This window comes from Aspergillus foveolatus, assembly GCF_047715535.1.
Source record: "Aspergillus foveolatus strain CBS 279.81 unplaced genomic scaffold BDW70scaffold_7, whole genome shotgun sequence".
NCBI lineage: Eukaryota > Fungi > Ascomycota > Eurotiomycetes > Eurotiales > Aspergillaceae > Aspergillus > Aspergillus foveolatus.
This window is the reverse complement of record NW_027396071.1, coordinates 301,357-321,009: the sequence shown is the minus strand read 5'-3', so window position 1 is coordinate 321,009 and position 19,653 is coordinate 301,357. Positions and strand designations below refer to the sequence as shown.

At 51.1% G+C, this 19,653-nt stretch overlaps 11 protein-coding genes across 11 annotated transcripts; 4 read left to right on the top strand and 7 right to left on the bottom strand.

Annotated features, from left to right (window-relative positions):
- Positions 1-619: 619 nt before the first annotated feature.
- On the bottom strand, positions 620-2,224 carry BDW70DRAFT_109091 (serine/threonine-protein kinase). The gene is made up of 2 exons (XM_073734484.1): positions 1,462-2,224; positions 620-1,409 (listed from the first exon to the last, which is right to left on the bottom strand). The coding sequence occupies exons 1-2, from the start codon at positions 2,120-2,122 to the stop codon at positions 760-762; spliced, it is 1,311 nt and encodes a 436-aa protein (XP_073599162.1). The 5' UTR covers positions 2,123-2,224; the 3' UTR covers positions 620-759.
- Positions 2,225-2,770: 546 nt separating this feature from the next.
- Positions 2,771-3,114, bottom strand: BDW70DRAFT_129859 (uncharacterized protein). The gene has a single exon (XM_073735701.1). It carries the CDS (start codon positions 3,107-3,109, stop codon positions 2,876-2,878), a length of 234 nt encoding a protein of 77 aa, XP_073599161.1. The 5' UTR covers positions 3,110-3,114; the 3' UTR covers positions 2,771-2,875.
- Positions 3,115-3,786: 672 nt separating this feature from the next.
- BDW70DRAFT_129858 (uncharacterized protein) lies at positions 3,787-4,268 on the bottom strand. The gene has a single exon (XM_073735700.1). It carries the CDS (start codon positions 4,074-4,076, stop codon positions 3,840-3,842), a length of 237 nt encoding a protein of 78 aa, XP_073599160.1. The 5' UTR covers positions 4,077-4,268; the 3' UTR covers positions 3,787-3,839.
- Positions 4,269-5,370: 1,102 nt separating this feature from the next.
- Positions 5,371-7,813, bottom strand: BDW70DRAFT_157002 (putative serine/threonine protein kinase (Prp4); the record flags this gene model as incomplete). Its single annotated transcript, XM_073740280.1, has 3 exons — positions 5,371-6,803; positions 6,858-7,063; positions 7,110-7,813. The coding sequence occupies 3 exons, from the start codon at positions 7,811-7,813 to the stop codon at positions 5,371-5,373; spliced, it is 2,343 nt and encodes a 780-aa protein (XP_073599159.1).
- Positions 7,814-8,267: 454 nt separating this feature from the next.
- On the top strand, positions 8,268-8,604 carry BDW70DRAFT_157001 (translation machinery-associated protein 7; the record flags this gene model as incomplete). Its single annotated transcript, XM_073740279.1, has 3 exons — positions 8,268-8,289; positions 8,356-8,445; positions 8,510-8,604. The coding sequence occupies 3 exons, from the start codon at positions 8,268-8,270 to the stop codon at positions 8,602-8,604; spliced, it is 207 nt and encodes a 68-aa protein (XP_073599158.1).
- A 267-nt stretch (positions 8,605-8,871) lies between these two features.
- On the bottom strand, positions 8,872-10,956 carry BDW70DRAFT_109003 (uncharacterized protein). Its single transcript, XM_073734481.1, has 3 exons — positions 10,832-10,956; positions 10,607-10,763; positions 8,872-10,556 (listed from the first exon to the last, which is right to left on the bottom strand). The coding sequence occupies exons 2-3, from the start codon at positions 10,750-10,752 to the stop codon at positions 9,035-9,037; spliced, it is 1,668 nt and encodes a 555-aa protein (XP_073599157.1). The 5' UTR covers positions 10,753-10,763; positions 10,832-10,956; the 3' UTR covers positions 8,872-9,034.
- A 1,023-nt stretch (positions 10,957-11,979) lies between these two features.
- Positions 11,980-13,330, top strand: BDW70DRAFT_129844 (uncharacterized protein). Its single transcript, XM_073735699.1, has one exon. The coding sequence runs from the start codon at positions 12,521-12,523 to the stop codon at positions 13,217-13,219; it is 699 nt and encodes a 232-aa protein (XP_073599156.1). The 5' UTR covers positions 11,980-12,520; the 3' UTR covers positions 13,220-13,330.
- A 184-nt stretch (positions 13,331-13,514) lies between these two features.
- Positions 13,515-14,219, top strand: BDW70DRAFT_156998 (cytochrome b5-like heme/steroid binding domain-containing protein; the record flags this gene model as incomplete). The annotated part of the gene is made up of 4 exons (XM_073740278.1): positions 13,515-13,524; positions 13,582-13,606; positions 13,678-13,915; positions 13,989-14,219. 4 exons carry the CDS (start codon positions 13,515-13,517, stop codon positions 14,217-14,219), a joined length of 504 nt encoding a protein of 167 aa, XP_073599155.1.
- Positions 14,220-14,518: 299 nt separating this feature from the next.
- Positions 14,519-16,586, bottom strand: ish1 (double-strand break repair enhancer MSC1). Its single transcript, XM_073734478.1, has 5 exons — positions 16,371-16,586; positions 16,265-16,315; positions 16,066-16,213; positions 15,228-16,019; positions 14,519-15,178 (listed from the first exon to the last, which is right to left on the bottom strand). Exons 1-5 carry the CDS (start codon positions 16,453-16,455, stop codon positions 14,704-14,706), a joined length of 1,551 nt encoding a protein of 516 aa, XP_073599154.1. The 5' UTR covers positions 16,456-16,586; the 3' UTR covers positions 14,519-14,703.
- Positions 16,587-17,109: 523 nt separating this feature from the next.
- BDW70DRAFT_108875 (PQ-loop repeat-containing protein) lies at positions 17,110-18,444 on the top strand. Its single transcript, XM_073734479.1, has 3 exons — positions 17,110-17,313; positions 17,361-17,618; positions 17,670-18,444. The coding sequence occupies exons 1-3, from the start codon at positions 17,243-17,245 to the stop codon at positions 18,238-18,240; spliced, it is 900 nt and encodes a 299-aa protein (XP_073599153.1). The 5' UTR covers positions 17,110-17,242; the 3' UTR covers positions 18,241-18,444.
- A 212-nt stretch (positions 18,445-18,656) lies between these two features.
- Positions 18,657-19,507, bottom strand: BDW70DRAFT_147943 (nuclear transport factor 2 family protein; the record flags this gene model as incomplete). Its single annotated transcript, XM_073738795.1, has 6 exons — positions 18,657-18,770; positions 18,824-18,925; positions 19,018-19,089; positions 19,157-19,221; positions 19,325-19,342; positions 19,501-19,507. The coding sequence occupies 6 exons, from the start codon at positions 19,505-19,507 to the stop codon at positions 18,657-18,659; spliced, it is 378 nt and encodes a 125-aa protein (XP_073599152.1).
- Positions 19,508-19,653: the final 146 nt, after the last annotated feature.

Genomic DNA, 19,653 nt, shown 5'->3' with positions numbered 1-19,653 from the left:
ACATGATTGTGATACATGCATATCATATATAAGCAGAGAGCGGACTCTTTTGTAAAAAGTGGCCAGCAGGGAATGGTAACGACAGGATGTTAAATCCTCCACTTAAACGTCCCCAGAAATGCCAGGGTTGGAAACTTCATGTTAATGAGACAAGAGTCGAGGGGAAGTCGTTAGAGTATCGTATTTATATCGCGCTGTACGCAGCAGCTATCCACCAGCAGAACAAAGCCAGACTATCTATTAACAATGAGAAGCCGGCCTTCGCATCAAATCCCCGGGTATATCCGTTCCAAATATGACGTGTCCACAGCCGTCCAACTCCCAACATGTTAAAAAGAATCCGACAACAAATCCAATAGACAAGCTTATCTCCGGGGTATTTTTCTCACAAAACCAAACTCCAAGCTCCGTAACAATTAAGCCCAAGTGATATAAAACTGCAATGCCAGAAATCCTCCTAACAGATAATATGTGCAGCATATTATAAGAAGTCCAGGCTTGGGTCCGTGGATTGATCCAGGATTGGCTAAAGCATCATCCTTAGGCAATCCAGGGCAATCCGTGGGCAAATCCCATGGCATGGCCAAAGGCAAATCCGTGGGTGATCCAGTGGGTTCAAAGCAATCCGGTGAAACTATTAATCGTATGTCCAGAGAAAAGAAAAACCGGCGGTCCGGAAATAGTACAAGGGGAATCGGAAAAAGAAAAAGTCTCCAAACGCGTGCTAAGGTGTAGGCGTAAATCATGTCGCGATGCATATCAACAAACAGGGATAAGGTAGGCGAAAGGTTGCTGACAGACCACAAGAGGCCCCGCCGCAGACCCCGTTACGGGTGCGGTAAGCGGCTGCTGCAGATCACTGCATACGGTGTCCGCCGGGAAGTCATCCTTGAAGTCGTCTTGGCCCACCGAGGATACGCTATCCATGTCTGAATAGCCTTCAGTGTAGGAAGAGGCGTCCGAGACAGCTGAGAAGGCGTCCGAGTATTGAGACGAGTCGGAAGAACAGGCCGAGGCTTGCGTGTTCAAGTTCTCAATAGGCGTAACCTGTGGGGGATGCATGTAGTTGACCAGTGGTCCAGTGGTGGAGCCCCAAGGGGTCATTGGGTTAAGCGTGAACCTAGGGCACTCCAGAATGATTTGGCGCAGCTCCGGGATGGTAATCCTCTTTGAAGGGTTGGGCTCAAAGATACGACTGAGGATACAGACCATCTCATCCGACAGCGGCAGAATAGACTTGAGGAAGAAAGGGTCTTTCAGGTAAGCGCGGAAGGTGGAGTCCTCAATGGAGGCGCGCTTCCACGGGTTACGGCCGCACGTCAAGTTGACAAGAATGACACCCAAGCTCCAAACGTCGTTCGGAGCCGACTGGTAGTACGACATTGGGCGAGGGTTTGTTTGCTGGCACTCTGCTAGGGTCAGCATTGGCCGAGACTGCAAGACAGAAAAACAAAGACGTACCTGGCGACATGTAGAATGTCGACCCGCAGCCAAAATCCGAGGTGAACATATCCGTCGTGGCAAGGCCAAAATCGGCCAATTTGACCGTCATTCCCTGGTCGGTGACCAGGATGTTCTCTGGCTTGAGGTCCCTATGGTAGATTCCCAGCGAGTGGCAGTAATGGACGGCATCCAAGATCTGGAGAAAGACACGCTTGACCAGGGGATCATTCCCGACAAAGTGGCTTTTGTCAGTGATGCTAGAGAATAGGTCGCCTTCAGGGCAAAATTCTATGACGACATAAGTGCAGTCGTCCGAGTCCATGATGCGCACTAGAGAGACGACATTCGGGTGTTGGCTGGCCATATGGTGGAGCTTGATCTCACGCTGCTGGAACTTGAGCTGGCGGGGATCCAGCCCGGCCTTGTTGAGGGCCTTGACGGCATAGAGCACATCCGTGTGGATATCCACGGCAGTGTAGACGACGCCATAGGCGCCGACTCCAAGGATGCTGGTGAGTTCCAGCCGGTTGGCTAGGAGCAATCCAAGACGGTCCTCTGGGGCATAGAAACGGCCGGTCGGCGGCGAAGGGGGAGGGGTCGGGAGCATGTGAGGGTGCGGGTGCAGGTGAGGAAGAGGGTGAGGGTGAGGATACATGAAGGGAACAGGCTGGGTCAGCATGGCAGCGGAGTGTGCAGAGATGCAGATGATGTCCTGAATGTCCTGGGCGGTGAACGAGCCAAACGAGCTAGGCCTGATCCAGTGGAGGTACGGAGTACGAGTATTATCCTAGAGGATCCTTGGAAAGGGCGATCGAGCAAACACCAAATCGGGACCGAATGGAAGGTTTAAGAAGCCATGGAAGGAAAGTCGGTCAAGTCAAACTATGGATCCAGAAAAGTCAAGATGGTCAAATGGTCAAGAACGGTTAGGATGGTCAAGGATGGTCAAGATCCAGGTCCAAGATGAGGTCCAAGATGTTTGTTGCACAGCCAGGCGCAGTGACTTGGCAGCAGTGGTTGCAGTAGCAGTAGCAGTAGCAGTAGCAGTGGCAGTGGCAGTGGCAGTGGCAGCAGTAGTAGTAGTTGACAGTGTTTGTTTGTCCTGGCTGAAGTGTTGTATGCTGAAGTGGTGCTGAAGTGTCCGGCAATCCAGAAATTATAAAACGTATGAAGGTAGGCAAAGGTAGGTAAAACTAGGTAGAGGTAGGTACAGAAGGGTAAAGAGCAGAATGTATGGGATAAGGAAGGAGAAGAGGAGGGGGAGGGAAGGATAAGAGGATAAGAGGGAAGAGGTAAGATGTAAGAGGTAGGAGGGCGTGGGCGAGATGAAGGGTATGAGAGTCAGGTAAGAAAAGGGGAGGAGCTGTAATAAAAACAACGGCAGGAGGCAAAGCATACGGAGCAGCAGGTCTTGGACTCTTAGCAACCTCTGTTAACAGCTCTTGTCACTGGTCACAGGGCAAGTGGACTCGGTCACCGCCGCATGATTGGCCGCCCCGGCCAAAGCTGGCGGTGTGCGGCCCCACCCACACTGGTGGACTCTCTTTGAGCGCTGATGAATCATGACTTTACACCGTCTTTTGCTGAAGAGAGTTTCTCGATGCAGCCGCGACTGTACTACGAATACTGCCACCGTACTGGAGACTCCAGACCAACGTCCAGGCATCGCCCCACGGTCGCTCACCAATCCACTCCTGCACTGTAGACTCTCGCTATGTGTTCGATGTATGTTCGTTGTGTCCGATAAGGCTCGAGACGTGCTCCAGATGTGCTTAGATATGCTTGAGATGTGTTCGAGTACGAGGCCTGGACGCCCTGCCGCCCACTCGCGTCTCTCGTCCAGTCTACGTCCGCTCCGCTCTACTCTGCTAGGTTCTGTATGCTCTGGTACGCATTGCAACGCTGCATCTGCAATGCCAAGACTCCAATCGAGATTCGGAGTACGGAGTATATAGCGCAGCCTTGCCTCCTTCGTCTCCTCCTCGTCCGCCTCCACCACCACTTCCATATCCGTCAATGACTACGTACTCTCCACTCGCCCGTAGAAGATCTCGAGACGATCTCCAAACCGAACCGGACCAGGTCAGGTCTGGTCAGGCCAGACCTGACAAGACCTTGCCAGACTTGCCAGACCTTGCCAGACCAGGGGCGAATACCTGTTCTTAGAGCAAAAGTTGCCACAATTTTGACGATCCATGTGGTGGCCTGCGACTGACCTGGAACATGGGCGGTGGGGGCCTCCTTAATCTGTTGAGACTGGAGATTTAAGGTGTCGACAGTGCGGCGGGCCACTGGAACCGTGGACCGTCTGCGGTCTCAACGAATCCATCGACGATTCAAAATAGAACGGTCTCTAGAACGCGGTCCATCCCAGGGCACAGAGCGCATCGAGTAGCCTATCCCAGGCCCCAGACTACGGAGACTAGAGAGTAAATTCGTTGTAGACTCTCCGTAGACTCCTCGTAGACTCGTGATAGAACCGCGACCGACAGCCACGGGTCCCAACAAGCGCTTACAGGCACAGGCGTGAGGCACTGGGCGTGTCGTATGGTACCGTACATGCTTAGCGTCAACTCTGTGGGAGTGAGGCAGCCAGTCCAGCCAATCACCCGCCACTGATGCCACGTTGGCATCTCGAGCAAGGCTGGGCGCACTGGTGGAACCGCACCGTGGCTCTGTGGTGGCCCCTGTGGGGGAAGGAAGCCTGGCCAGGTCTGTGCTCTGTGCTATGCTCTGCCTGACAGTGCTGAGTTTGGACTATGACTGAGCCTGCGACTGAGCCTGCGCCTGAGCCTGAGGCCCACCCCAGCACGCTTGCGGGTTTGGTGGTAACGCTGGTGAGATCATAGCAAACTCTCGGCGGTTTTCTGATTCGCTGGCTTCTCCCCCTGCCTGCTATTATTGTTCCTTACTATTAGGATGGACGCCTATCCCAGCCCTTCTGCCCCCAAAGCCCCAGCCATCGGTTGTTTCTGTACGATATGGAGTCCTCTGTTAGTTTTAAGATCAGGGATCTCTTTGTCTAGTAAGAACTAAGAAACTGGGATCAAATTGATTCGTTCAACTCGCCACTGCCGCCACCAGCCACTGTCCAGTGGTCGTTCACCACTGCTATAGGAGGATGGCGGAGGGATTAGGGAGACTGGTTGCGGAAGGCCGCAACCAGCTGCTTCTTTCAGACCATGTACAGTACCCGCAGATATTCTCTGCTGCTCTTTCATCGGCCATGGTCGAACCCGGGGTAACCGTCATGGGGCCAGCCACTCGGCAGCTCTCCTTTCAGACCACGTCTTGTGAAGTGTTGATGCCCGTTCGCACCTGCCGTTCGCGCCTACCGTTTCTTACAGTCTGCTAGTGACGAGGTCACGAGTAATCTGGAGTAACACGTGATAGGTCTAGTGGCATCTGTTCTCGAAGTTCTTTGAAAGACTCGATCTGGAGGACTGCGTGTTTTGCGTGTTTGATTTGGAATTTTTCTAGTCGCATGCCTACTTCCAGAGTCGGTACAAGCACAAAGAATTAGAATGGGCTGGTGTCATCGGATCATGATGCGAGAAAGACGATCACCCACCCATTCACCAGCTATGCCTGCCTGCTATTCGCCTCCGTGGATGTTTAGATGGCCCATGTCCGTCCCAGTCTGCCGTCTGCTCTGACTGATGCCTTTGCCCTTGCCACCACTAGGCAGACTTAACGCCTGATTGTTGGTATATGATACGACCAATATTTACGCTCGCTATAGACATGCTGGAGTGCCGCTTGCTTACTGCTTATTGCTTACTACTCCGTACTACCGGGCAATTGTGTAAGGCAAAATGCATAGAATGATATCATCTACCGGTCCTATATACAACCATGACATCCCAACTGCCCAAAGGGTGTCCGATCTGACATAAGTCGCCTCAATATATGCACATGGACGCACACTCACGCCTTTGGGCGTAAAATAAACGGGTGTTTCAACGCCTCGGCTGGCGTGCATCGCTTCTCCGGATTCAGACTGAGGCAACGATCGAGCAGATCGACAAACAAGGCTAGCTCCTTTGCCTCGCTATCTGTCATCCCCCGCGTGCCCTTGCCCATCAACCGGGTTTTGAGATCGCGCGTCGGCTTCTTAAAGTCCATGACGCGGGTGGTAAGGCGGCCGGTGATCTTGTCCTCTTCAGTGCTGTGGAAGTTGGCCATTTCGTCAAAGTGGAGGTGCGCCAGAGACCCGCGCCGCAGAAGCTTCGGCGGGTATTTGCCACGGCACTCCATAATCGATTTGAGCATCTGGTTGTTGTTTCGTCCCGTGAATAGAATTTTGCCCGTGTAGAGCTCAAACAGGGTGCAGCCGATCGACCACATGTCAATGGCGTAGTCGTAGGGAATGCCCAAAATGATTTCCGGTGCCCGGTAAAAGCGACTGACTAGATATGGAGTAATCTCGTTGTCCGAGGCCAGCGACGCAGAACCCAAGTCGCACACTTTCAGTATGTTGCGCTGCTCGTTGACCAGCAGGTTGTCGGGCTTCAGATCGGCATGAAGGATATTGCACTTACGCATCAAGCTCAATCCCAGAAAGATTTGCTGGGCGTACGCTCGAATTGCGCGCAGGTTTAACCCTACATCTCGGCCAAACTTCTTCAACACCTCCCGCAGGTTCATGCTGAGGTTTTCGAAGACCATGCACAAATGACCCTTGTGCTCGAAGCTCCGTTCGAACTTGATCATATGTTTCTTGTCCTCTGGATCGGCTTCTCGGAGCTTTTCCAAGATACCAATCTCCTTCAACCCAGCCTTCTTCATTGTGTCATTCTGTCGGATGATCTTGATTGCCACGACGTTGCCCGTCCTTGAATCTTTCGCTCGAACAACTGACGAGAACATTCCCTTACCCAGATTCTGTTGCACATGGTAACGCCCATCGATCAACTCACCAATTCGGAGGTTATAATATCCTTCAGGATCATCCCAATTATCCATCATGCTAACGTCGAGCTCCCTCGCTTGGGGCACAGCAATGGCAGATGCGTGCGCCGGCTTCGACGTTTCCTCTGTATCTTCAGCAAACATGTCATCGTCATCTTCAGCAAATATATCAAATGAATCCTTTGCCTCTGGCTCCGGCTGCGACAGTGCGTCAGGCAAAAGCACGTCCTGCTTGGTCGTCTTCGTTTCATCATAGCTCGCGGCCGAGACATCGTTACTCTGCCCCCCGTGCCTTTCTCTTTCGGCCTTCATGTCAATAGTAGGGTCATAGTCTGCAGCTGAAGGTTCATCTTTGTCAGCGCCATCCACGGCACCGTCTTTGACTAAATCCAAGTCTTTGCCAATGCTAAAGTCGGGATATGAACTGCCGTCCGGGGTAGCCGCTGACTCTGTACATGTTATCATACCGCTACCATTCAAGAGTGGAGGGAATGACGGCTTACCTGCTGTTTCGTTATTAGGAGTTGCTGCTTCGCTCGTGGGAGTAGTACCCCTATCACCACCAAGATGCAGTGCTTGAATGCGCAGGGGCGTCGCCTGGTCTCTATATTTAGCTTTGATAGCTTCACGCCGTTTGCGCCGCGCCTCGAGCTGAGCAGCCTCATCAAGAGGCTCTTCAGGCTGTTCAGCGACATCTTGGCCGTTCATGCTAAAGCAATCAGTACAATTCAATATACAGCCTAGGGGAAACGTACCGATCACCATCAGAGGTAGCGAGCGTAGAAGCTGCCTGAACCTGGTTTTTTTGAGTTTCAGCATCTTGCCTAGAATCTCGAGCGACAGCTGGGGGGTTCCCCCGTTCGCTCACTGACTGTTCAGTAGAAGACCTTCTTTTGCTCTGCGATGCTACACTGCCCTCTCTCCGCGATTGTTGCGACTCCCACTCGTCGCCGGAGTACTGCTTGCGCTTCCGGACTTCGCGGTAGGGCGATCGACTGCGGGTGCGTGGGCGCTTCTCCCTTCGTCGATCATAGTCATCGCTGTACCGAAGGTCCGCAAGGTGGTTGTCTTCGCGGTCGTAGTCGTAATAAGACCTAGTCTGTCTTTGTGGGTACCCATCATGTCGATGGCTCCCTCGTCGCGGCGGTGGGAACGTCCGTCCAGAGTGTCTATCGTCATCATAACCATACCAATAGTCATCATGGTCGTAATCGCCGGCCCGTCGACGCTTATACCCTCTATAGTCTCGGTACGGAGAGCGCGAGGGCGACCGCGACCTGGTCCTTGTCCTAGATCTCTGACGACGAGGCGACCTGGTCACCGAGGCGGATGAACTAACTCTGGTGGGACGGTCAACGCTGTTGCCATTAAGAAGAGATTGCGACGTAGTTGCCTTCGTCTCCGAACCTGATTCGATAATTTCGCCCTCTGAGGCGGTCGATGACCTGCGCGAGGACATGATGAGATCGTGATCAAAAGACGCGATCTGTTTCTTCAGGATTCGCTGGGCAGCTTCGCAGATAACAGAATGACTCCGGTTAGCAAGAATGCTTCTAGAAGCGGGCGTTTGGAGTAATTGAGAAAGTCCAACCAACTGGGTAAGCACTGCCTATCTTCTCACTATCGGACAAGGTAGAACATGGAGCTATCGAGATGGGAAGGTGATGCAGGTTGATATTTGACGATAGCCTTGAACATGGAATTGATGAGGAGCCTTCGACGTTGACCGTCGCGTCCAGCTCAGTCACGGGGAAGCCCGGTTATAGTCTAAACCTGTTTGGGAATTAGTCTAGCCCCGCAGGGGCTCATCTTGTTCACTTTTTCCATGATTTCCCCTCTCCTTATCATCGCAAAAAAATAATACAAAACTTTTTACAAAAGAAAAAAGCCCTTAACCTCTTACGCATATCATCATGGGTGGTGCAAGCAGAGAAGGTGAGCCTCACATGCTACTGTTGCACGACTTGTGGATGGTCTTAGCCCACTAATTCTTCTATCTAGGCGGCAAGGTTAAGCCCCTCAAGGCGGCCAAGAAGGAGAAGAAGGAACTTGACGAGGACGACCTTGCCTTCAAGGAGAGGCAGAGAGCCGGTACGAGTACTATTTTTGAGCATCACCGAGATCAACCATGACTAATGGAGTTCTGGGTCTACAGAAGCTAAGGCGAAGAAGGAGCTGATGGAAAAGGCCAAGGGCAAGGGGCCGCTGAACACCGGTAACCAGGGTATCAAGAAATCCGGCAAGAAATGATGTTGCGGTCCGGTTCTCTTTTACGATTTCAACGAGCCACGATCCACGAGAGCAAAGGGGAGGTTGTCTATACCCGGTGGCACATACCGACGCTTCGCGTCGCATATGAGCGTTTTTTGAAAATTCCTGGTCTACGTCTCATCCATCACAAGTGGCATGTTCTCTCCTGCTGTAGTATGGATTGTTTAAGGATAATATGAAGCCTTCTTCTGGATTTCGCTTCTCAGGGTCTAAGACTTGGCCGAGAGATATGGACAAGGGTATCATTCGCACACTACCAGGGAGAAATGAGTTATTACCAACATTATCGCCAAATATAAGACGCCAATGGCCAATAGACGCCACGGCTAAAGGCTAAAGAAACCACATCCGTAGATGAAAAGTACAGTGCAGGAAAGAACAAATAGCAGAAATGGAATCAGACAACCGTTCAGCTGGTCACCCGTTTGACCCAGAGGCTGCTGCTTGAGCCATAGAAGTCGTTGTCATCGCGCTTCTTCCAGGCGCGCAGTAACTTCAGGCCAACCTCATGCTCTTCCTTTTGAATGTCGGCCAGCTCGCTGTTGAGACTGGCAACCGTCTTCTTGACCTCTTCACGAGCGGCCATATCGTACGCGATAGAACTGGGTTGGATAACTTGCGTCAACTCGTTGATCATTGTGTTGATATTCGCCTTGCGACGCATGAGTTCATTCCGCTTCGCTTCCAGCATGTCAATACGACCCTGTGGAGTCATCTCAGCTGGGTTCGGAGGGAGCGCCTTGTTCGAGATTTCGGACGGAGTGGGCTTCCTGGCTGGGCGCTTGCCCGGCGCAATAGCACTAGGCACTGGTCGCGATCGAGACATGATTGAGCGAGTGGTATCGGTAGACAGCTGAGATGCTGTGTCATTAACGCTGGCGGGTGGACTGGGAGATATGCTGTTTCGCGGACTTGGAGTCGCGCTTTCAGCTTCGGTGGTATTACAGGTAGTCACGCTGAAGCGACTTGTAGGTTCGTTATACTCATCATCAGCGAGGGTCAAGTCGGTCAGGCTAGCGCTCAGGTCGGGACTTGACACAAGATCCACGCGTGGCGGGGTAGTGCTGCTGACACTGACGGCGCTAGCGTTCCTGCTCTCGGGTACGTCATGTCCATAAGGCCTTGTCCAAGGTTGCTGCCTATGGTTCTGTTTGCCAGCGGTGATAATTGTGGTAAATGTCCCAGTGCTTCCCACTATAGGAGATGGAGTATTTTCTCTTAGCCGGTCGCTACTCCTGGACAGGTGTAAGCGGGATGACGATCGGTTCCTTGGTTTCTCCTGGATCGGATAGACAATGGGAGAGCGACCGCTTTGTCCTCTCCATGGCTCTCGATCGGCAAATGGAGTCGCTTCATTGGCGTAGAATCGATTACGGGACTCGGATACTTTCTTCCTCGAATGAAAATGCTCCTTGCCCCAATCGATAAGCTTTGAACTGTTGGATCGCTGGCGGGTAGCAGATACGTGCGTTTCAAAAGATATACTGCCGGGGTTGACCTGCCCGATTCTTCGCAGACTACTCGTCGGTTCTCCAGAAAAATTGTCCCATTGTGTTGCTTTTGCCCTGGACGGGTTAGGTGGTTGGTCGAGCTTCGAGTCAGCGCGCTTTCGAGGTACAGGTATATGGCTTGAAAATTTCGCCGCTGGTCCGTCAGCGCCAGTTGCTTGTATCGAAACATTTTCTATAGGGGAGACTCGAGCGCTGTCTTGACTGCGGGGAGCACCGATGGGAGAGTCAGGCGGAGAGATTTCGACACTCCTCCTTCCGCCGGCGTAGCTATCGTCAAGCTGCGGCGGAGATTGGTATGTGTCACTGATCGAGCGTTGACGATGATGGTCGTAGACAACAGTATCTCTCGAATAGATCGAAGACGCCACCCGTTGGCTGGGCTTTGGCTGGTACGTGGTAAACTGCGAACTGAAAGGGCCACTGGAATGGCTTTTAGCGGCATGCAAGGACGGTTAATAGGGGCACCGTACGGTGATAATGGCAACGTCGGCAATGCTTTTGCAGAGATATCTCGGTTGTGATTGACGGTTGATAGCTGTGCTCGAGTATCAGTCGGCGCAGGGATGTCGCCGGCGCCGGAAGGCTTGCGAGTTCTAAGGGACGCTTTTGCCCACATATTGGCCTGTCCTGAGATTGAGAGATTAATTGACTGCTGACTATGCTCTGTGCCGCGGTCGCACATAGAATGGACTCACTCTGGTTTCGTCAAGACAATCAGCGAATATAGGAGAGAAAAATGAAAGTAGAAAATCCTGTTTAATGGGCACCTGAAAAGGGATCTGCGAGGTATGCAGCTCAAGCGAACGACATGCCCGCACGTCGTTTACAAGAGATTGGAAGCTGGCTCGAGGCGCGCTCGAGGCGGGCTCTCGGGCAACGGTTCAAAACAAAGAACTATAGTAAAGAGGGGAAAGGCCGAAGGCTCAAGGAATGAAACACTAAGGAGGGGAGTAAAAATCAGAGATTGAAAGAGAATGGCAGATATATTAAAAATGGGCGCAGCCACAGGCTTGGTGATGAAGGAGAGAATGGGAAAGAAATTTGTTTGCGTGGGAAGTGAAAAGAAATGAAGACCCAGGCCAACACATCTGGGAGATCAAACGAGGATCGACTCGGGATATGCCCACTGTTCACAAGCACGAGATGGAAGACCCCGGCCTTGTTTCGGGCTAGCAGTTCTGGGTTAGCAGGCCGTCGTTGGAAATTGTGGCCCCATCCATCTGAAACTTGCCTGTTATAAATAGGTGGTCTACTATTAATCGTCTCCGTTCGCGCATCTGATCGTCGTTGTTACTCTGAATATATGGTAATCAGGGGCTTGTGGTCTAAGCGCAGCAGTTGCATTTGTCAAGATAGGATCATTAAGTTGCAGCCAATACATGCTCTAGGCCCAGGGAGTTGGCAACTCACTGGCGAACTGATTATCGCCTAACATTGCGAACTGGAATGCCAGCCCCTTCTCGCCGTTCTTGCCGCTCTCGCCGTATAATGAGGTGTCCACATCCATACAAACACCGCTACAAACCAATTCATCTCGAACTGTGTGTCTACAAATAACGACTGATCTTTTTCAAACACTCCATGACTAGAAATATCTCATAGCCGACTGTTAAATTACTCGCGATATATGACTGATACGATCGTGGTGGTGCTCGACACAGTGCTCCTAATGTCTACACTGCTTGACTCCCTGTATTACTAGAACGGGTTCTATGCAAACACTAGTATTATGTATCAAGAACTACCTAGACTGTATGGCACCATACGCAACATTAGGTATAGCCGTAGTGATCACAGACATTAGAATATGTATATGCCATTATGTCAAAAGGGTACTTGGAGGATATTTTCTTGTCGTCTGGGATGGTTTTATTCTGCTCTTTTCAACTCGGGCTTCTTCCACCTGGAATATATATTCCAAGGTGGTGATACTTTCTCAGTGCTCAACTGCATTGCATCTCACCAATGCGTAGAGTAGTTTAGTTTATCGGAGCCTCGTTCAGAACCTCGCTCAGAGTCTCGTTCAGAGTCTTGTATTCCGTTTAGTATGCCGCTACGGCATCCATGGCACGGGACCAGGACAAGCTGAAGCTAAGAGATCGAATACGGACTGACATCAGATGGAGAGTTCAATCCTAGATAAGTGACTGCGCTAGACAAAAGATGAGGCTCGTGCTCTAAGTTGAGTGCTTCTAAGCCGCATGCGGGACGCTGCCTGGTGCAGCAATCCCGACAATATCATGCCTCCCCCAAGCACGCCAATATATCCAGGCGTCTAGCCATCCTCCAGCTGTTCCCCGTACTTTTCACTTCAGCACTATGTCTCTCCTACCCAACAACCATCGCAGTCGACCTCTTTACCTCGAAATGAGACCTACAATAACATGACCGGATTTCCGATCGTTTTCGCGCTTCAGAACGCCGACGCCGCAGGCAAATTCGGCTGGGATATCGACTGCAATCACATGGTTGGAGGAAGCAAAGACGAGAAGTTCCTCGACTACTATACTGGCCCGCAATTAGTCGACATCCTGGCCCTCAACGACTTTAGATATCTCGCCGACGATATCCTCGCCACCCCTGGCAGGATATATACCAGGAAAAGAACACTACATACGCCCCGGCATATACCGCGTAGCAGGGAGATACCTGACATCGACATGCTCGGAGACGGAAAGGAGACGGAAAGCACCACGTGGCTTGACGGAAGTACAATGATTGCACGGGTTAGCAGCAGCGTGGTTTTCACCGTCGTTGCCGATGGGAGTGGGCTCGACTTCGAGATCCCGTCAGATAAGTGCCCGCTGTATTCCGGGCAGTGGACGGCGGGGAGTGGGACGTCGACTGACTATCCTGATCCGGACTCAAGCAAGTATGAAGACCGGATCCCTGTGAGGCAACTCAGCCAGGAGCAGACCTCTTGTCTGAAGGACTGGTTTGACGGGAATAATGCATCAGACGTGTCTCAGTCTAGCCTTGAGAAGTGGCACGTGTTGGGTGAATCTGCTGTGGCGTTTTGCGCCGGGAATGGCATATCTGTTGCTTGTAGGCCTGGTGAAAATAGCAGGGGAGCTGCATCTTGATAAGTAAGGTCAGCTAAGACTTGATCAATTAGAGCTAAGTTTGTGGATGTTGTGACCTGGGGTATTAAGAGTTGCTCTATATATCGGTTGCCTGATTGGAGAAGATGCTTTAGTATACATCACGTGATATCATTGCCGTCATAGATTACCGACGGGGCCACGGCCGGCGACTGACATACGATAGTCCCGATGAGAAGCAAACACCATCTTACTCGTATCTTCCTCTGATCTTCTCACATCCAGTATCTGCTCTCTGTTATCTAGTTCATCACAGTTCTTCACTACTTAACCCATCATGTCCGCAGGTACGACCCCCACACTTCCTCACGAAATAGGCGAACGTATACTAACCGGCCCATTAGAGGAAACAGCTCCGCAAGCAGAGGTGTCAGTACCTCCTCAGCAACATCCCGTCAGCATCACAAGCCAAACCTAACATATGCATTTCTATTATATAGGGCTTCAATCGCCACCCCGATCAACCTCATCCTCTTCTCTGTCTTCGCCTTCCTCGTCTACACGCAATTCCGCCCTAAGCCACCTGCCGTGCTTCCTAAGGCCCCTGCCCCCGTTGTCTTCCGTACATTCACCCCCAAGACACTACTACCCTTCAACGGCGAGAACGACAAGCCCGTCTACCTCGCGGTACGGGGACGCGTGTTCGATGTTACACCGGGAAGGAACTTTTACGGACCGGTATGTTACTTGGACTTCACCGCCAGCAAATGAGCGTTTATTTGAGGTACAGGACTGATGTGGTCGCGGGTAGGGTGGACCCTACGAGAATTTTGCTGGCCGGGACGCATCGCGTGGTCTGGCCTTTCAGAGCTTTGATAAAGAGATGTTAACGGAAGATTTGTCGGGTCCATTGGATGATCTTAAGGATTTGAATGCGGACCAGCTGGAAAATCTGCAAAGTTGGGAGGAGAGGTTCCTGGAGAAGTACCTTGTTGTTGGAAAGTTGGTCGCCGAGGGGGATCCTGAGGCGCCCAAGTCGTAAATTGAAGAACATATTTTTTGCGGTAGCTGTATGTGGACTTGAATTGTTGATGGTTTCGTCAAGTCTAAAGATGAGGTTTAGGTGCGAACAGTTCCGCAAACAGTGTGGAGGCTAGCAGGTCGGTGATCTATATAATAGCTGGCAAGGTAACGGGCTATCTTGGGCTATCGGATTGCTATATTCCCAAGTGTTTATTGCCTTTATAAAAAAGCAAAGTTTACGAGCAACGATTTATATGCCTGGAAAATTATATTCCACGTTAACTTTCCCAGCTCACGAGAAAAACTTTCCAAGGTTACTTTAACTTCACGGTCAGGATATATCTTGATAGGACAAGTTTTGAAACTGCAAAATCTTTAATTGAACCATCAATTGGTTATGGAATGAACTTCACGAAAATAATTATATGCCGTAAGAGACCCTCTGTACATAAAAAAAAGGACGTTCGTTCAATCATGCGCAACCAGCTTTCACTTCATCACCTTCAGAGTTCAGATCGAACCTCCTCCGCCTTCTTTTCCGCTTTGTCCTGCAAATTCTCAGCAGCCTCCCGGCCCTGAGCTCTGCCGCTCGCTGCACCAATCTTCAACTGGTCTAACAACCATTGTGCAGCGCCGGTGAATTTGGCGTAAAGTGCTCCCTGGGGTGTGGAAGTGCCGTATCTGAACCAGTGGGCGTTGCGCCGAGCCGCAGCACGGAGCTCGTTCAGCTCAGTGCCCTGGTAGACTGGGACGCCGTAGGAATCGAGGTACTGCTTAAGATCTGAGTCACTCCAGGTGTCAAAGGTAACGTCCCTTGCGCTGGCGGTGGCTTGTTTGAGGTAAGAAGTTGCGGAAGCGAGCTGAGAGCCTCCGGCTTTGGTGGCCTTTTCGTAGGAGTCTTGGGCTTCCTTGACGAGTTCATCGCGGGTAACACCGGCGCGATGAGCGACTTTCGAGTTTACAGAAGAGAGGTACTTCCTAGGTTGTGTTAGTGTCTTATTCAAATTTTTGAATAGAGGCGACTTACTTCAAGTGTTCAGTGTCCCAGGTGTCAAAAGTCCAAGCAGACCAGCCAGTGGCAGCCTTGTGCTTGTTGAGTCTGACTTGAGCGAGGAGCTCATCGCGCTTGCTCTTCTGGGGAACGGGGACGCCTCTGGCATCAAGGAAGGCTTTCAGGCGGGAATCGGACCAGGCGTTGATGGCGGTATCAAAAGCTTCCTGAGACTTCAAGCTTGCGTTATCAGTAGCCCGAGCATACTCGTTGCCAGCTCGGGATGTAGCAGCGCCGATGTATTCGGAAGCCGTTGAGGAAACGGAAGAGGAAGCGGAAGAGGCTTGGTCAACAAGAGCAGCGCGGTGCTTCCGTGCCAAGGCAATGAGCTCATTACGCTTGGAGCCCTGTGGAACATGAATACCGTGCTCGTCGAGGAACCTCTTAAGATCAGAATCGGACCAGGCACTAAACAAGGCTTCACTCAAGGTCTCCTGTGCGGCATTGGCTGACTGGACTACAGAGGCAGCAATGTTCTTTGCCTGCAGACTAGCTAGCCGGGTGTTGCGACGAACAGCCGCAATCAGACGGTCCCGAGTGGTGGGTTGAGGAGCAGGCCATCCGCGCTCATCGAGCCAGAGCTTCAGATCGGAATCACTCCACTGGTCGTACAGCCAATTTCCAGGGTAATGAGCGGCTTCACCAAGCTTCTTTGCGATGGCCTCGTAGTTCTCGCGAGCCGCCTTGAGCAGGGTGTCCCGACGGCGTGGCTGCGGTGAAGGGATACCATGTCGGTCAAGGAATGCCTTTAGCTGAGAGTCGGTCCATCTGACTGAGTTAGCAAGATTGCATGTACTTGTAATAATAAACTTACGTGTCAAAGATCCATTCCTTGGTGTGTTCCCAGCGGTCGCCGGACTGATCTGAGAGCTGACCAAGAGGTTTCTGGACCTTGAGATCCCAGTTTGTCTTCACAGCGCTCTCGAGCTCTTTTCGGTCAGCGGGTGAAGGGTATGGAATGTCTGAGACAACAGTAAGCTTCCCGCAATGGAATGAGGAGGATGTGTCAGTACCATGATCAGCAAGCCAGCGTTCCAACTCAGTCTCGTGCCATTTGTTGTAGACTAAAACGAGTGTTAGTGGTTAAACCTGAGCACTGGAAAGTCTCGAGATGCCCACCAGCTTTGCTGAACCAGTTGGAAGCTCCAACCGCTTCAGCGGTTGCAAGAGCACACACCAGCCAGGAGGCTAGTTGTAGCTTCATCGTTCGGGTTCAGTCTTGATATCTCGTACTGTTTCGACAGGGTTGACTAATGTGAGCAGATGTTGATACTGGATTAATGAAGTCTTAGTTGAGGCTAAGCGAGATGATATAAAGATCTTTAAGACCACCTCACCTGGGCAGGTTTTTGTAGGTGACCATGGAGTGACGTATTGACGCGTTTGGCGTCATAGGCAGAGTAAGGGTGGCATTACTGGCTCGACCACACATCGTGCAGAACTCACTCAGCTAGTGGTGTCATTGTTCTAGCCCGCTGGCCTGGCGCAGATCATTTTGGCGATATTCGCAATCTTACCGCATTCACTCTGATCTCGCTTGCTACTTTCATCTCTAAAGCTATACTGATCGATGACGCTATCAGGATCTCTAAATGGTAGGCGGTAGATGCTGCCAGAACCCTTGCTTGGCGATCCCAACGAGACAAGGTCGGCCCACCTGATGAAGCTATCCCTTATACGGTGGGAAATGCGGAGAATAACCTTAACCTCCCACTCCTTCCCCATCGACGGACGAACTATTCCATCCCTTGTTCTTAATTATGGTCCGTGGTCAGTCACCGGTGACGTTTGAGGAACTCTGCTAGAAAAAGAAAAAGCAAAACTACGGGTGAAAAAAATCTTCTCCCACAGGAGGCATGTGTTGATAAACGGTCGAACATCTGGTGGTTCGGTAACTGCCTCTGCCAACTCAGTACCAACAGGTGCCCAACGCTTGGTTTAAGAGTTCATATTCCGCTACGAATTTATTACTAGCTACGGTCCGGTATACCATGATGGGTTCTTCTGATTCTCAATGCGGGCACCTGGTTTCGCCAGGCCTGCTGAACTTTGTTCTGTCCATGTATGTTTCCCTTCCACTACTTGAACGTAGTCTCTAATCCAAATCAGCTTAATCGTGCTCGGAATCCTCGTTTCCTATCTGCCGCAGTTAGTCCGAATCGCCGCGCTAAGGAGCTCCTTTGGGATTTCGCCTTATTTTGTGTTGTTGGGAACAACGTCGGGCACATTCGCTTTGGCAAACATGGTGTCGCAGCGGCAGACGCTGCAAGACGTCTCATGCTGCAAGGATGTCAGTGGTTTATCGTGCTTTGCAGGATTATTAGGGATTCTGCAAGTTGCAACACAGCTCCTTAGTTTTTTCGCGATGTAAGTTTCGACCTCTGCTTGCCAAGTTTGCGAGGTTAACTTGTCCTGCAGACTCACTCTCTTTGTTGTGTTCTTTCCCAAAAATCCGCTACCCCCTCTTTCAGTATCGCGGAAAGAAGGACCTACTTACCGGACCGCACTGGTTGTGGCTTTTATATGCATAGTCCATGCGGTGGTCATGTTGATTGTTACCCTTGCGGTTGGCTTCAAAAAGCCCTCGGCGCTTCAATCTTGGTCGAATTTCTGCGGAATTACTGCTGCTATCCTCGCCTCCATACAATACTTCCCTCAGATATACACCACCCTCAGGCTCCGCTGTGTAGGCAGCCTGAGCATTCCAATGATGTGCATTCAAACGCCCGGTGCGCTTGTTTGGGCAGGCAGTCTGGCTGCACGGCTGGGCAGCAAGGGCTGGAGCACGTGGGGTATTTTAATCGTCACGGCGTGCTTACAGGGTACACTTCTTGTCCTATGTATGTTCTTCGAGTATCTTGGCCCCAATAAAGGCCATAGCCACGGCTATAACAAGGACACCGCACCAAGCCAACCTGGTGAAAACAGCGATGCCCAAGATGAGGACGGCCCATATGAAGAAACGCCACTTCTCCGAGACAGCCGTTGATACGGCTTTACCGGTATAAAGGTGTTCGATTCCATCCATGACCGACCAATGTATCACATATTGCAACCGAATTCTGCGCGACCTTGTTGGCCCAGCGGCTTGGCGAGTTGCGAGAGTTCATGTAAGCAAATAGCATGTCTGACCGGATTTACTGTAAAATAATGCAGGCATCATCAGCCTATCGAAATATCCAAGGCCAATAGAAGAATTCTGAGAAGTGCAGCTCAGTAAATTCATTCATGAGTAAACCAAGTGGAATCTCATAGAAGTGGGCGGAAACAGGAGCTATGCCTCAGCATCAGCAGACAACTAGTGAGAAAGCCGACCTAATTGTTCCATCCTCTAAATCATAATATTCATAAATTCTTCTCCTATTAGGATAACGGTCCCCCTCCAATTTCTCGTACATGTATAATTTAAGCGTTGTAGATCAAACGGAAGACATCGTTGAGGACGAAGTAGCTTCCAGCACCATCAGGCATAAGCTGGAAAGTCTGTGTGTAGTTCATGGGGTTCTTTTCCTCATCGACCTGTACGGCACACACAGTCAGCCACATTCACCGTTTTAGTTTATAGAACGTACCAGGAGAGCACCCGTAACCAGGACCAAAATGCCACCATGCTCACCGGAGGGCTGAGCATCCAGGGTCGAGACCTGATGTTGCACCTTCTGGAAAGGCAGAGACTATTTTTTCAGAGTAAGTTAGTAGTTTGTAAGGGAATGAAAGACAGCAGCAGGGCTGAGATAGAGGTAGGATGCGTGTCGGCGCTACTCACAGCGAGCTTCTCAATGATACCAGCCACACCTTGGATGGCGGATGTCTCGAAGGTGAGCATGGATTGGTCGCGCTGTTGGATGCCCAAACGAGTCAGCGTTGCTGTTTGATGTGGAAGTGGATGGTGTTGGGCAGCGTACGTAGAGAGGCGCAAGGCCAGCGCGGTTACCATCAAACGTCTGATAGTAGAAGGTAACAAACTGTTCTGTTTAGAAGGTATCAGATTCCATATTCTCTAGTTGTTGCTTCGCAGGGTAGCAGGGTCGACGTCGATGATCGCGAAGTCAGTAGAGATGAGGGCAACGTACGAGCGATGGTCTGGAAGTCTAGAAATAGTCGAAAGAGGCGTTAGCATATTGTCTTTTACGTAGCGTCCAATTGTGGCTTTTGTTGTCATGGAGGGGTTGATTTCTGAGCCTCAAGGAGGGGCAAACAAAACATTCAAGAGTGCCGCGACGGTCGGTGCGGAATGAGGGGGGCTTACCGGCCATGATGATGGTGATGAACTCAGGAGAATGTAGGGAAGTAGAAAAGAAGATTTGCGTTGGACGCGATAGAGGTAATAAGGAGAAATGAGAGTGATTGCCCGATCAACAGCCTTAAGAGAAGCCTGAGGAGGAATTCCCGAGACTGGAGA